Raw genomic sequence first — 13,088 nt, forward strand, 5'->3', positions numbered from 1 at the left:
GTCCGTTTGCTTTGTGGTCGACTCGTAAATTTCAGTTTGATTGCCTTGCTAAAGCGAAATGTCAAATAGCCGACTGTTTTAAGAGTTGGACGGAATTCGTCTAATCAGCTTTAGTTTTTATTTAATTTGTTAAAAAGAAACCAAATATGTGTAATCGTGTACTTCCCAAATCGCATATAGTGTTTTAGTTATGTTTTTATTCGTCGGACACTTGTCGAATTTGAAAATGTTTGAAACTTTTCAGAACTATTCTGGCAGAATTTAAGTTTACTCTGCAATGTTAGTGGATGCTATTTGTGTATATTTGTAATTTTAATTACGATTTATTTTGCCGGTGATTTGTATTTTGGAAATAATTGATTTGTTCACGTTAATATAACAAAACTAATGAGTGCACTTCTTTTAGTGATCTGAAAATAAATCCGCATTAGTGTAAAAATCCTAAACACATATATATTAATACAAATTCATATATGTACATGTAAGGCATTTCCCATTAAACAAAAGTAAGTGTGAAAGTATTATACAGAATACAAGTGAGTGCTTCGAAAGTTTGTGATTTTTTTGTGTTCTATGTGTTCGTTCACACTGACTAATTATTAAGGCAGCTGTCATACATAGTACAAACCTGTGAAAAATAAGAGCAGAATGCTGTTAAAAAGATACTAAATTTTCAATAAATACTTAAAAAGGAATTTTTAAAAGTTTTATAATCTGTGGATGCCGACAATTTCGATCACTGCATGATTACTTAGAATACAAAATAATTCAAATTAGGTAAGTTCATACAAAAGGATTATTTAGTAGCAATTATAAAAATGTACTTGTATGTTGATATATGTATAAAATCAGCACAGTTTATGTTTGCTTATGACATTACAATTAAATAAATATATATATGTACATACAAATGTATATCAATAAATAAGTATGTCAATAGGTGCATTCACTCGATCACTATATATAGTACGTTAGATGCTGACGGGTTTTTGCTCTATTAAATATAAAATAAATGGTTACAAACGAATTAGTTGAAAATGTAAGTGTAAAATTCATTATATATCGGAGAAACACGCATTTTTAATAGTTGAATTTTTGAATTTTTTTTCTTGATCTGGAGGACCCCCTCTATCCGCACATACCCACTTTAACACTGAAATCGGAGGATAATTTTCTAAAGTTTACCCTGTAAATCTTGTACCACAAAAGTTTATTTCTTTAAATATAAAATTTATTGATTTGCTAATTAATCAGTAACATAAAATTTGGTTAAATTTGCTTTCGCCCCTCGGCAGGAAAATGTAAACACCAAGATCCTCTCTACAGAAGCGTGTAACGAATCATTTCACCTGTTCAGAGTCGCAGGTCTCTGATTTTGACATTAAGGAAGCTTTTTCGTGCAGATTTTTTGGGAAAGGTGTGTGTTATAATTTATTACATATCCATATAAGAAATTTCCACTGTAATTGCATTTAAAGTTCGTTAAACATTTAATTTATGTCCTTGGGTAATTAAAATAAAATGTCTAACTAATAACATATATGTACATATGTACAGAACTTTACCATAGACCACAATGGGGTTACTTTGTGCTTAGCAAAGTAAAACCACACAAATGCTCTAAAAACTAGGCGAAGCCGTCATTAATGCAACGTAGCAAATTTTTTGCAAGCAAAGTACCCCCGATGCGATAGGGCAGGCGAAATCGATGACGCAAAATAATATACATTTAGTTGTATATTTGTAAATAATATACATTTTTTAGCAGACACATTTGGAAGTTTACAAACTAGTAGGTTATAAAAATTCAAAAAATTTTTAACGCCTTTATATGCATTGGAATTCTTTAACAGCTTGTTTAAAATAGTACTTATTATGCTAAAAATACATAAATGATTTTTAGTTATTATATACATACATATATGTACATATGTATATAAAACCTATAAATGTGAGATAATGAATATTTATATCTGTATATGTATGAAATTTTGTATCAGTTACATTTCTATGCTATAAGGATTGTTGTCCGGATTAACTTTGCGAGCCTAAAGCCTTGATATACTCTGTAAAGGCATATTCATAGACATACGAGTATGTGCATATATATGTTCCGTTTTTGCTTTCCAATACATATGTATGTGTATCATTATACTATAAAAATGCCTGTACACTTGAGTTACATTTCTTGTGGCTAAATATAGAGTTTTGAGTAACACCATCTATGGCATATGCCAAACGACTTGACGTCCTACCTACTCTTATATTTTGTACACACATACATACATTAAAGTAAAAACCAAAGAATTCTATTGTACGAGGTTGAGATATGTGAAGTGACTTACCGTTCTCAACGTTATAAATAAAAGTCAGATTGTAAAACACGCATTGTACGATGAACACACTTGTTCTATAGGACAAGACAAGCAGCGAATTCGGAAATAGTTTACTCGTTGTCCTTATTCTTGAAACATATCCATAACACCACTTAATAGTTATGCACGAGAGTGACATTTTTTGTTTCGAGAACTGAACTTTTTTAAAGTAAATTTCGTTTGATATTCATGCCTATTTCATGTACAGTAGAGGCCCGCTAATCCGGATCAGTTAAAACCGGCCCCTATCCGGGATATAAGGAAATCCGGATTACCAAAGACACATCAGAACTACATATGTATTATGAAAAAATATTTATAAATTTCTGTTTGTTTATTATAACAAATAATACACATGTTCCAAAAAAAAAAACTAGAAACAATAAAGCATAAAAGCGCATGTAGTGAATAATAAACACGTGATCCAGATTAGAGAATACGGATAGAGAATGTCGGTCCGGATTACAAGGGACATAATAGAAATTTTAAGTTTTTTAACCCTGTCCGGATTAGCGGGCCTCTACTGTATACATATTCTAGTTAGAGAGAAATGTCGCAAATTTCCCAATAGTAAGTAATTTAAGCTTCTACTACCATGCCAGTTTTAGTGATGACTTGCCGCTTATTAATTTTTATCATTAGATTTTGAATTCGGTACTTCCCCTAAACACATTTGCCTTTTTATTTTTACCACGAAGCTTGTAACACCCAGAATGAAACGTCCTTACGACAACAACAAACGACGAAGATCTGTCTAATATGTCTATAAGTGATGAGGGTGACGAAGTGAGGATTTAGATATGTCCGTCTTTCCGTAAATATATACGCGAACAATTCTCTCAGTTTCTGAAATAACTAAATAACTCCCTGATCGATCAAAATCACGTCCCTGTATGGCAAACTTTTTTATTTGACGATATATCATATATGTATGTATATCAAATTTCGTTAGAAGGGCATTTAACGGGTTTTTCAATAGGGACGCTACAAAAGAAGACTAATATGGACAGCAAACGACGCCATTCCTGACATTTCTATTCAGTAAGGTTCCCATATACGATCCAACAACGAGTCGAAATTATTAAAATTTACTACCGAAATTGGAGTCAGTGGCCTCAACTTTGAGAGCGCTACGTCCAATTTATGGTCGTCATAATCGTCCTGTCAGATCAACAATTGAGCGTCTAGTGGAAAAATTGCAATCCACAGGCACAGTATGTGGAATATTGCTGCCGCTAGTGCATCAATTGATGAAGTCCCAAATCAGCCTCTTACACGTCGTTCTCAAGCGTTGCGCACCTCTGTGACGTCGTTGTAAAGAAGTTTGCGAAAAGATCTAGGCCTACATCCTTAGAAGATCAAATTGATGCAAGAACGGAAGCCGCTTGACCATCAGAATTGTCGTATGTTCGTGAATTGGGCCGAGCAACATCAACTAAAAATCATCTTTAGCATGAGGCTCATATCTGACTGAATGGCTTCTTCAATAAGCAAAATATGCATCATTGATCAGGCAGCAATTCACACGTACTCAATGTGTCACCATTGCATCCTGAAGAAATTATGATATGGTGCGGTTTATGAACAGGCGGCGCCATTAGTCCGTACTTCTTCCGTGATGATCCAGACCGGCACGTTACTGTGAATGGGAATCGCTACCGCTTAATGATAATCGAATATTTTTGGCCTGAATTGGACTCTGAATATATATGGTTCCTACAGGACGGCGTCACAAGCTACACAGTGAATGTCACAAACGATTTATTGAAAACCAAGTTTGGTGAACGTGTTATCTTAAGAATCCATTCAATTGGCCGCCTCGGTTATGCAATTTGTCGCCGTTAGACTGTTTCCTGTGAAGCTACGTCAAGACTATGGTGTATGCCAACAAGCCAACGACGATTTATGAACTTCATATGAATAACGAATGTGAAATTGCAGCAGTATCGGCCGATTTATGCATGATAACCGTCGAAAGTTGGGTTCAGCGTCTGAGGTCCTGCAAGCCGGCCGTGGTGACCATGCAAAAGACATCGATTTCCATACATAATGCCATCGAATGTACTTTCACAGGAATAAATAATTTCATTGATATCCCAAACCGTTTTTGTTTTATTTAAAAAACTTTGGTACCGCTCTTATTGAAACCCCGTTATAAGGAAAGCAAAACATCCTGAAAATTGAAAGAAACTTTGTGGTACATAAGTTCAAAACAGAGACCTTCGTCTATAGTATAGTTTAAGGAAGTTTTCCTCAAACATTCACTTTAGTTGAACTGCACATTCTTGCGCTTTTTGAAAAACGAATTTTTTCCTACACAAACAAGCAAATTAACTAATATAACACTATTGTTTATATATATGTACATATGTACATCGAATTTAACGACTTATGAAAGTTGTCTCATTTTATATAAAAAATAATGTTTGGTTGCTTTTTCTCTAATATCCGAAAATAGTTTGCAGTTCGTTGACCATTACTATTATTCTAGGTTAACTGTTCACTTTTGACAGTGTTGTGTTGCAAATGAGTCTGCATACATGCTTAGTTTCCGGTAAAATTACGGTATGTGTTAATGATGCTTATGTGGTCAAAGATAATGGTCAAACTAACAACTTTTGTTTTAATATTAATGTTCACCTTTCACCATCAAAATGAGGACAGCTTGTTTTAATGATGTAGATACGTAGGGAAGCGATATTTTGTGTAGATATGTATGTATGTACATATACATATACATATATATATATGTGTGTATATTACACATGAAGAGTGTTCGAATAATTGGAAATTGGAGGATTTGCATAGAAATTATTATATTTTATTGTTGTAGTGACATGATTGGGGTTGTGAGACTCAAAATCTGTTAGATGTATTTAGGGTGTTGGGTAATTTCACGTGTTAAAAGTATTTTCTTTAAAGTTTAAATAAAAGTAATGAGGTATATACGCGAATTAGTCCCGCAGTTTTTATACTCTCGCAACAAAGTTGCTAAGGAGAGTATTATAGTTTTGTTCACATAACGGTTGTTTGTAAGTCCTAAAACTAAAAGAGTCAGATATAAGGTTATATATACCAAAGTGATCAGAGTGACGAGTAGAGTTGAAATCCGGATGTCTGTCTGTCCGTCCGTCCGTGCAAGCTGTAACTTGAGTAAAAATTGAGATATCATGATGAAACTTGGTGCACGTATTCCTTGGCTCCATAAGAAGGGTAAGTTCGAAGATGGGCAAAATCGGCCCACTGCCACGCCCACAAAATGGCGGAAACCGAAAACCTATAAAGTGTCATAACTAAGCCATAAATAAAGATATTAAAGTGAAATTTGGCAAAAAGGATCGCATTAGGGAGGGGCATATTTGGACGCAATTTTTTTGGAAAAGTGGGCGTGGCCCCGCCCCCTGCTAAGTTTTTTATACATATCTCGGAAACTACTATAGCTATGTCAACCAAACTCTACAGAGTCGTTTTCTTCAGGCATTTCCATATACACTTCAAAAATGGAAGGAAATCGGATAATAACCACGCCCACCTCCCATACAAAGGTTATGTTGAAAATCACTAAAAGTGCGTTAACCGACTAACAAAAAACGTCAAAAACACTAAATTTTACGGAAGAAATGGCAGAAGGAAGCTGCACCCAGGCTTTTTTTAAAAATTTAAAATGGGCGTGGCCTCGCCCACTTATGGACCCAAAACCATATAACAGGATCTACTAGACCGATTTCAATGAAATTCGGTATATAATATTTTCTTATCACCCTGATGACATGTACGAAATATGGGTGAAATCGGTTCACAGCCACGCCTTCTTCCAATATAACGCTATTTTGAATTCCATCTGATGCCTTTTCTGTATAATACGAGTATATACATTAGGAACCAATGATGATAGCGGAATAAAACTTTACAAAAATACGGTATTTGAAAAATATGTAAATGACGTATAATGAAATCTCGATTATCACTTTATCATGCGAGAGTATAAAATGTTCGGTGACACCCGAACTTAGCCCTTCCTTACTTGTTATGATATGAAATGTTTACATAATCTTTTCTCTCCAAGAATATTCTCAATTGTCGCAACCACCGATATTGGACCACTATAAGATATACATACAAACTGATCGGTCTAATTTAAGTCCCTATATCCCTCATCACGAAATTTGGCACAGGTTATTGTTTGAGGCAACGCTAAAATCCCCGTTCAAATTGTCGAATTCATACATTATCGATTAAAATCAAGATAAAGTCCTTTTATTCTATCTCTGCTGAAAACAATGCCATTGATAAAATTAAATTTTATATAATAAGTTAATGCTTTTAAAGTAAAAATTCATTTAAAATTTCGCTCAGGTTTGTTATTTCGCACTTAAATTTACTAAAAATGAAAGTTTTTTCATTTGTTTTTTCTTAATTGTTTGTAATGCGCGTTCAAAGGTAACGTTCTTGCTTTCACAGCTGTTTTGTTGTTTACACTTTGGTCCGCACTGTTATTAAAATAGATTATCATTTGAACCATCACTCGGCTAAATGCCAACAGGAAATTATATTTATGTACTTCGGTTTAAAAAAAATTGCGATTTCACACATTGTCGGCGTCATATACTCATTGACTGAATATATTCAACATAATCACCATAATTATTCGAAGAAATGTGTTCGTGTTTGGCTGGCTTTGCGAAATACCTTATAACCATCGTGATGATATTCGCCTTGAAATATTCACATTTTCTCTTATCAAAAAAGATGGCTTAACCGTTATTGAATTTCTAAATACCGGGATTTCCAGTAAAGATGATATGATAAGTGTCGTTTCGGCCATTTTGATTTTGTGATGATCTGTATTTTTTTTCATTGTATTCACTAATGTTTACAATTTCACTGTGGAAAGATATACGCAAGAACAACGTTTACAAATTAATAATTTTTTTATAAAAACCATCGTTCTCCGATTCCGGATAAATGGATAGTGGTATAGATCGATGATAACCAACTTTTTATGGCCGCAATTGGAAGAAGTTGTTCTTGACAACATCTGGTTCCAACAAGACGGGGCTACGTGCCACACAGCAACAGAAGTCAATATTGATCGTGCTATTCATGACATAAGACTTGATTTAGTGGAAAAGCACTCAAGAGTATAGTTTGCTTTTAAATTTAATTTTGGTGACACAATTGAATATGAATATGATGTCTGATAAAAAATCGGCTTGGTGCCGAGTTGACAGTCCTTGGCCGAATAAAAATCCGTATCCGTTTTGATTATTTAGACCCAGTTGTCGTGGGAACGGGTTATCGAGCTCGTCGCCTGTGATGGTTGAAGGTTTGAGTCCAAGTAAGCCATTCACTAAGAGAGAGTCGGAGAAGGTGTTAAAAGCTCCACTGCTCTGACAATCGTCTTCCCAAGGGGCGGTTTTCGATTTAAGCCACGAATTAACTGGATGTCGAAGATGCTAAGTACTGAAAAGAGAATTATCGGAAGATAAGTCTCCACTTGGTTGGCGTTTATTGGAGGTTTCAGTAATGGGACCACTGTTCAAACTTTCCACATATCGGGTATTTCAAGGATGGTCAGCGACAGGTTGAGGACCTTGGTTAGAGATATTACTTCCGTCGAGCCTAGATGTTTTAGCATCAACATGTTGATTCCGTCTGGGTAAATGGTTTTGGACAATTTTGCCTTGTTTATGACATTCTGAGCATCCACACCATTCAAAGTTAATGGCGAGTAGTCTCTTGGCATTTTGTTCAGCCGCCGGGTAACATATCTTTTGGCGTTGCCAGTTGGAGGGTGCAGTGTGAACTGCAATCTAAAAAAGCTCGCGCACTTCTTCGGTCCTGAGAAGACATGGTCAACGAATTGAATATCAACCCATGTCTCTTCGGATTGGATGAAGCCTTGACAGTAGTCCAGAGCTTACTCACACCGGTGGAGGGGTTATAGGACCGTCTTGACTACTTGTGATTGTGCGCATTTTATTTAATGTCAAAAGTAATTCCTTAAGTCTCCCAATACCCATTGTAATTATTTTTTACCTTTCGTTTTTTTATACATATGTATATACATATATCGGTCAATAAGTGAGCTTTAATGAAAAGTGCAAATTGGTGATGGCGACATACTTTTCCCTAGTAGTAGCAGTAGTAGCTAGTTCTGAATTCGTATATATGAAGTTTTCTTTGTGTTGTTATTTATCAGTTGTTTTTGTTTATACGACATTATTACCTTTGATTTTAAAATACAACAAAGTATTGTATGCATATCATTGATCTGGACTTTGATGAGACGGTCTTTAAACTTTACTCATTTTTACGGGAACTTTTTTTGTTGTATGTATATTTAAATTTAGCGTTTGACCATGTATTTCTAAGGTTACTGCGAAATAAACTGCTTTCTGAATCATGTACTCACACACTTGCAACCTGTTATCGTACGGTGTATAAAATCTTATCTATGCAAACAGTTTTCATTCATATTTATTTACCTTAAGTCTTTCATAACATTAACACACATATGTACATATATGTGTGTATTTACGAAAAAATAAACGCATAAGAGTAATTTGCGAAAATTTATTGTAAACAAAAATATTTACTTCTTTTTTTACCTGGAATATAGCACATCTGGGTTAATGTGTATTTCTAGAGAAAATCCTTGAATAACTTCGTTTCAGTAATTATTCATATTTTTGGACTCGTATACTTACTTACTAAGTAACCTATTGTACTTTGATTGGATTAAATTTTTCATAAGCCGAACCTATATTTAGAACATATAGAAATTTTACCATCGAGGCTAACTTTATTAAAAGTTCGATTATTCTAAGAAGGATGGGTCAAATAATGTACTATTGTGAGCAAAAAATAGGAAGACTTTTTAACTTAAATTTCGCGTAAAAAAACCAAATATCCAATTTTTTTTTCTATGTTGATATGACTGTCAGTGACATCTGTGCCAAATGTAACGTCAAAACAAGAAAAAACGTTAACTTCGGCTGCACCGAAGCTAATATACCCTTCACAGGTGCATTTCTTGTAGTATTCGTGTTCAGTTTGTATGAAACATAGAAATATAGCTATATGCTATAGTAATCCGATCTGAACAATTTTTTCGGAGATTATATTATTACCTTAAACAGTAATCCATGTCAAATTTGGTGAAGATACCACGTCAAATGCGAAAGTTACCATACAAGCCCTTGATTTCGATCGTTCGATTTGTATGGCAGTGAGCCAACCTGAACAATTTCTTTTTAGATTACATTGTTGTCTCAGAAAATAATCTATACCTCATTTCGTGAATATATCTTGTCAAATGTGAAAGTTTTCCAATATAGTGAGATAATGTGAACAATTTCTTCCGATATTACATTATTTCTATGAAGAATAACTCATACCAAATTTCGTAAAGATATATCGTTAAATGAAGAAGTTTCCCATGCAAGCATTTGATTCCGATCATTCAGTTTGTATGGCAGCCACTGCTATAGTTAACCGATCTGAACAATTTCTTCGGAAATTACATTTTTGCCTTAAAAAATCATCTGTTATAAATTTTGTAAAAATACATTGTCAAATGTGAAAGTTTTCCATACAAGAACTTGATTCCGATCGTTCTGTTTGTATGGCAGCTATATGTTATAGTGGTCCGATATCGGCAGTTCCGACAAATGAGCAGCTTCTTGAAGAGAAAATGACGTTTGCAAATTTCAAAACGATATCTTAATAAAAACTGAGGGATATATATATATATAGACAGACGGACAGACGGACATGGCTAAATCGACTCAGTTCAACATACTGATGATTTATATATGTATATACTTTATAGGGTCTCCGACGCTTCTTTCTGGGTGTTACAAACTTCGTGACAAACTTACCCTGTTCAGGGTATAATAATCATTAGTGTTTAGTGTATGCTTGTTTTTCTGAAGTACAAAAAGTGCATTCGGCGATTTTTACGATGAGTGAAATTATTCCATTAAATTTTGTGTGCGGAATTAAATATCTGGTGCCAAATTTGGTAATGTTCGTCGCGAACAGGTTTTTTTTTATTGGTACAAATTATTCTGTCTTGAACGCGTTACCCACGAACCACGTTCAGGACGGCCATCAACATCAACTGATGTTCAACACGTCAATAAAATAAATGATTTGGTGCTTGAGAATCGACGATTGAAAGTCAGAGATTTTGCTGGCATTATTGGAATATAGGAAAGATCTGTGAAAACCATTTTGAAACATCAAAATAGTGTCGCGTTAACGTCTGTGAAACAATGCTTTCCGATTACCAGGATGTCATGAAATGTTTTACTGCAGACGATGAGTCTTGGATCTAGGCTTATGACAAATGTGAGCCAAAGCAGAAAAAATCACGTCAAATCAGGTCAAAAATCAAGGTTATGTTTTGACAGTTTTCTTCCATTATCGAAGTGTGGTGCACTCCGAATATCTTCCGACGGGCCAAACAATCAACAAGGAATACTATTTGAGTGGTATGCGTCGTATACGCGAATCTGTTCGTTAAAAGAGGCTGGAAATATGGGCCGACAACTCTTGATTTTTGCACACGGCATTGCTTCTTTCAAACAATCGCTCGGGGAAACCTTTTCGAGTCAATTAGAGATATTAAACTTGAATCGCTACGCGAATTGAAGGCTTTTCCGGAAATTGACTTTAACAACTGTTTCGAGGATTGGAAAAAACGTTATCTTAGTTAGCGTTAGTGTGATGGGTCAAGTTAGATCACTTTGAGTTGGACGACATAGATTTTGAGAATAAATTAAGAATTTTAAATTTATGAAGAAAGTCTTACTATTTTTAACTCATAGTAGTACTTGAATTATGTTGGGTTCGTGACAGCGCGCTTTTCCTTCCATCTTTGATGCGTGCCTTGGTTTCATTTGAAAAATTAAGGGTCCAATACATTTTAAAGCAACACCAAACGCCGAATGAATTTCATAAGAATTTCTTTGAACGCATAAATAAGTTGAAATATTCGCCAATACTTTTAATGTAGGTACATACATACATATGTATATATGTACATCCATGTATGCATAGTCATATGCTCGTACACTGATAAAAACGTGTATGCCTCCCTTGCAGTTCACTATTTGTCGGCCTGCTTAATTGCATTAAGGGGAGTATCTAGATAGATTCGCTTTTAATATTCCAAAATAAACTTGATTGTTAATTGAATTAATTTTTTTCTTTTCACATTCAATAATCATGTCATTAGAATATCTGAAGTGCTGTGGGGCGTTGCTTTATATTGGTCTACAATATTATAAATAGGTAAATATGTAAACAAGTACATATGTGTTTGTTTAGAATGTCTGTATGTAGATGACCGTTTAAATCGTATTTGCAAACATCACTGCCAGCCGGAAGTGATGAAATGTTTTCTTCTATTTTCTGTCGAACACATAATACACTGGCCGAGACGCTCGCCAATGTGCCATTATAAGCATACATACATACGCATATTCATGCCTACTTATCAACGAATATAGGGGAACTCAGTGACGACATGGAATATTAATTAATATTCACAAATTCACAGTGACTGCGTACATATGTATGCATATAATACTTACCTATATGTATACTATATTGGTTTATGTACTACATTTACATATATACTGCCATAACAACATGTGTTCTTGGTTAGTACTCTTGAGTGGTACGTAGCGGGGAGAGCAGCACTCATGGCCTTTAGTATGACAAGTGTGATGTAAATTGCAAACAAAATATGTTTCACTGTAAAGAAAAATTAAAAATAGCGCGACAGCAAATTACCTAGTACACACGTATAACTACATACCATACATATATACATTCATCGAGATATACCTTATAGATATTATAAAATATGATTGTAAAATCAGCGAACAAATTATTAAACTGAAGTAATTCCACAAAAACAAAAAAAAAATATTTCATTACAGAAAACACAATCCATCACATGAATCCATCCAATTAGCGATCAACAACGTCCACCACAATTAGCGTTGGTCAACGAGGGAGCTCCACTAAAAACTACTAAAGGAACTCGTAACGCAAAATCAAAAAGTCTAACTCCTGTGAACGAAATTATAAGCCAGCCAAGCAAATAGCGACTGACAAACATTTTTTTTGCTGAAAAATTACTTACATAATTGTAGTAAATAGCTTAGACCTAGACATACATATGTACATAGATATACATATATTTTAGAGAAAACAGTTTGCTCATACATTGCCATGGACAATTGCAATGCTTGAACGTTTTCGTTTGAGTAATTTAGGTGCAAATTGTCGTTTACGAAGTGAAGAACTGGCGCGCGATAAGAAACAACAAAGGCAACAATGTGTCACTGTCCTGCTTTTAGATGACACAACGCACACCTTTCGGATAGAGGTAAGTGGAATAAGTTCATAAATATCCCTATAAAGTTATGTTTCGACCCTCTAACTCACCTACCCTGAACCTGTTATTACACGGTTTTTTTTTTGACATCCCCCAAGTAATATTTTACACGGGTTTCCTTTTTTTGCCTGCTTTTGTTGAATTACATATAGTTGTTCAAGAATCCAGATACTGAATATGTGACCCTCAGTGCCTGAGGCTGGCATTTTACCGAAAATATGCGACACTTAATTAGAAAATGGAGGGTTGAAGTCGGGCCGATTTAATGGATTGCTGCAATTCAATCAGATTTCTGGGTT

The 13,088-nt window shown here is 34.6% G+C and overlaps 1 protein-coding gene across 3 annotated transcripts in view; it reads left to right on the forward strand.

Moving 5' to 3' along the window:
- Nucleotides 1-13,088, forward strand: part of LOC120779112 (tyrosine-protein phosphatase non-receptor type 4) — a 25,231-nt gene continuing 12,143 nt past the window's right edge. The window contains exons 1-3 of one of the 3 annotated variants that reach the window (XM_040111294.1): nt 1-506; nt 605-777; nt 12,329-12,780. In XM_040111294.1, the coding sequence (XP_039967228.1) occupies nt 12,637-12,780 (144 nt within the window). In that variant the 5' untranslated portion in view covers nt 1-506; nt 605-777; nt 12,329-12,636. Of the gene's footprint in view, nt 778-12,328; nt 12,781-13,088 lie in introns of all 3 variants that reach the window. The other 2 variants (XM_040111295.1, XM_040111293.1) reach the window with 2 other exon arrangements.

The sequence above is a fragment of the Bactrocera tryoni genome, chromosome 5 (genome assembly GCF_016617805.1).
Source record: "Bactrocera tryoni isolate S06 chromosome 5, CSIRO_BtryS06_freeze2, whole genome shotgun sequence".
NCBI lineage: Eukaryota > Metazoa > Arthropoda > Insecta > Diptera > Tephritidae > Bactrocera > Bactrocera tryoni.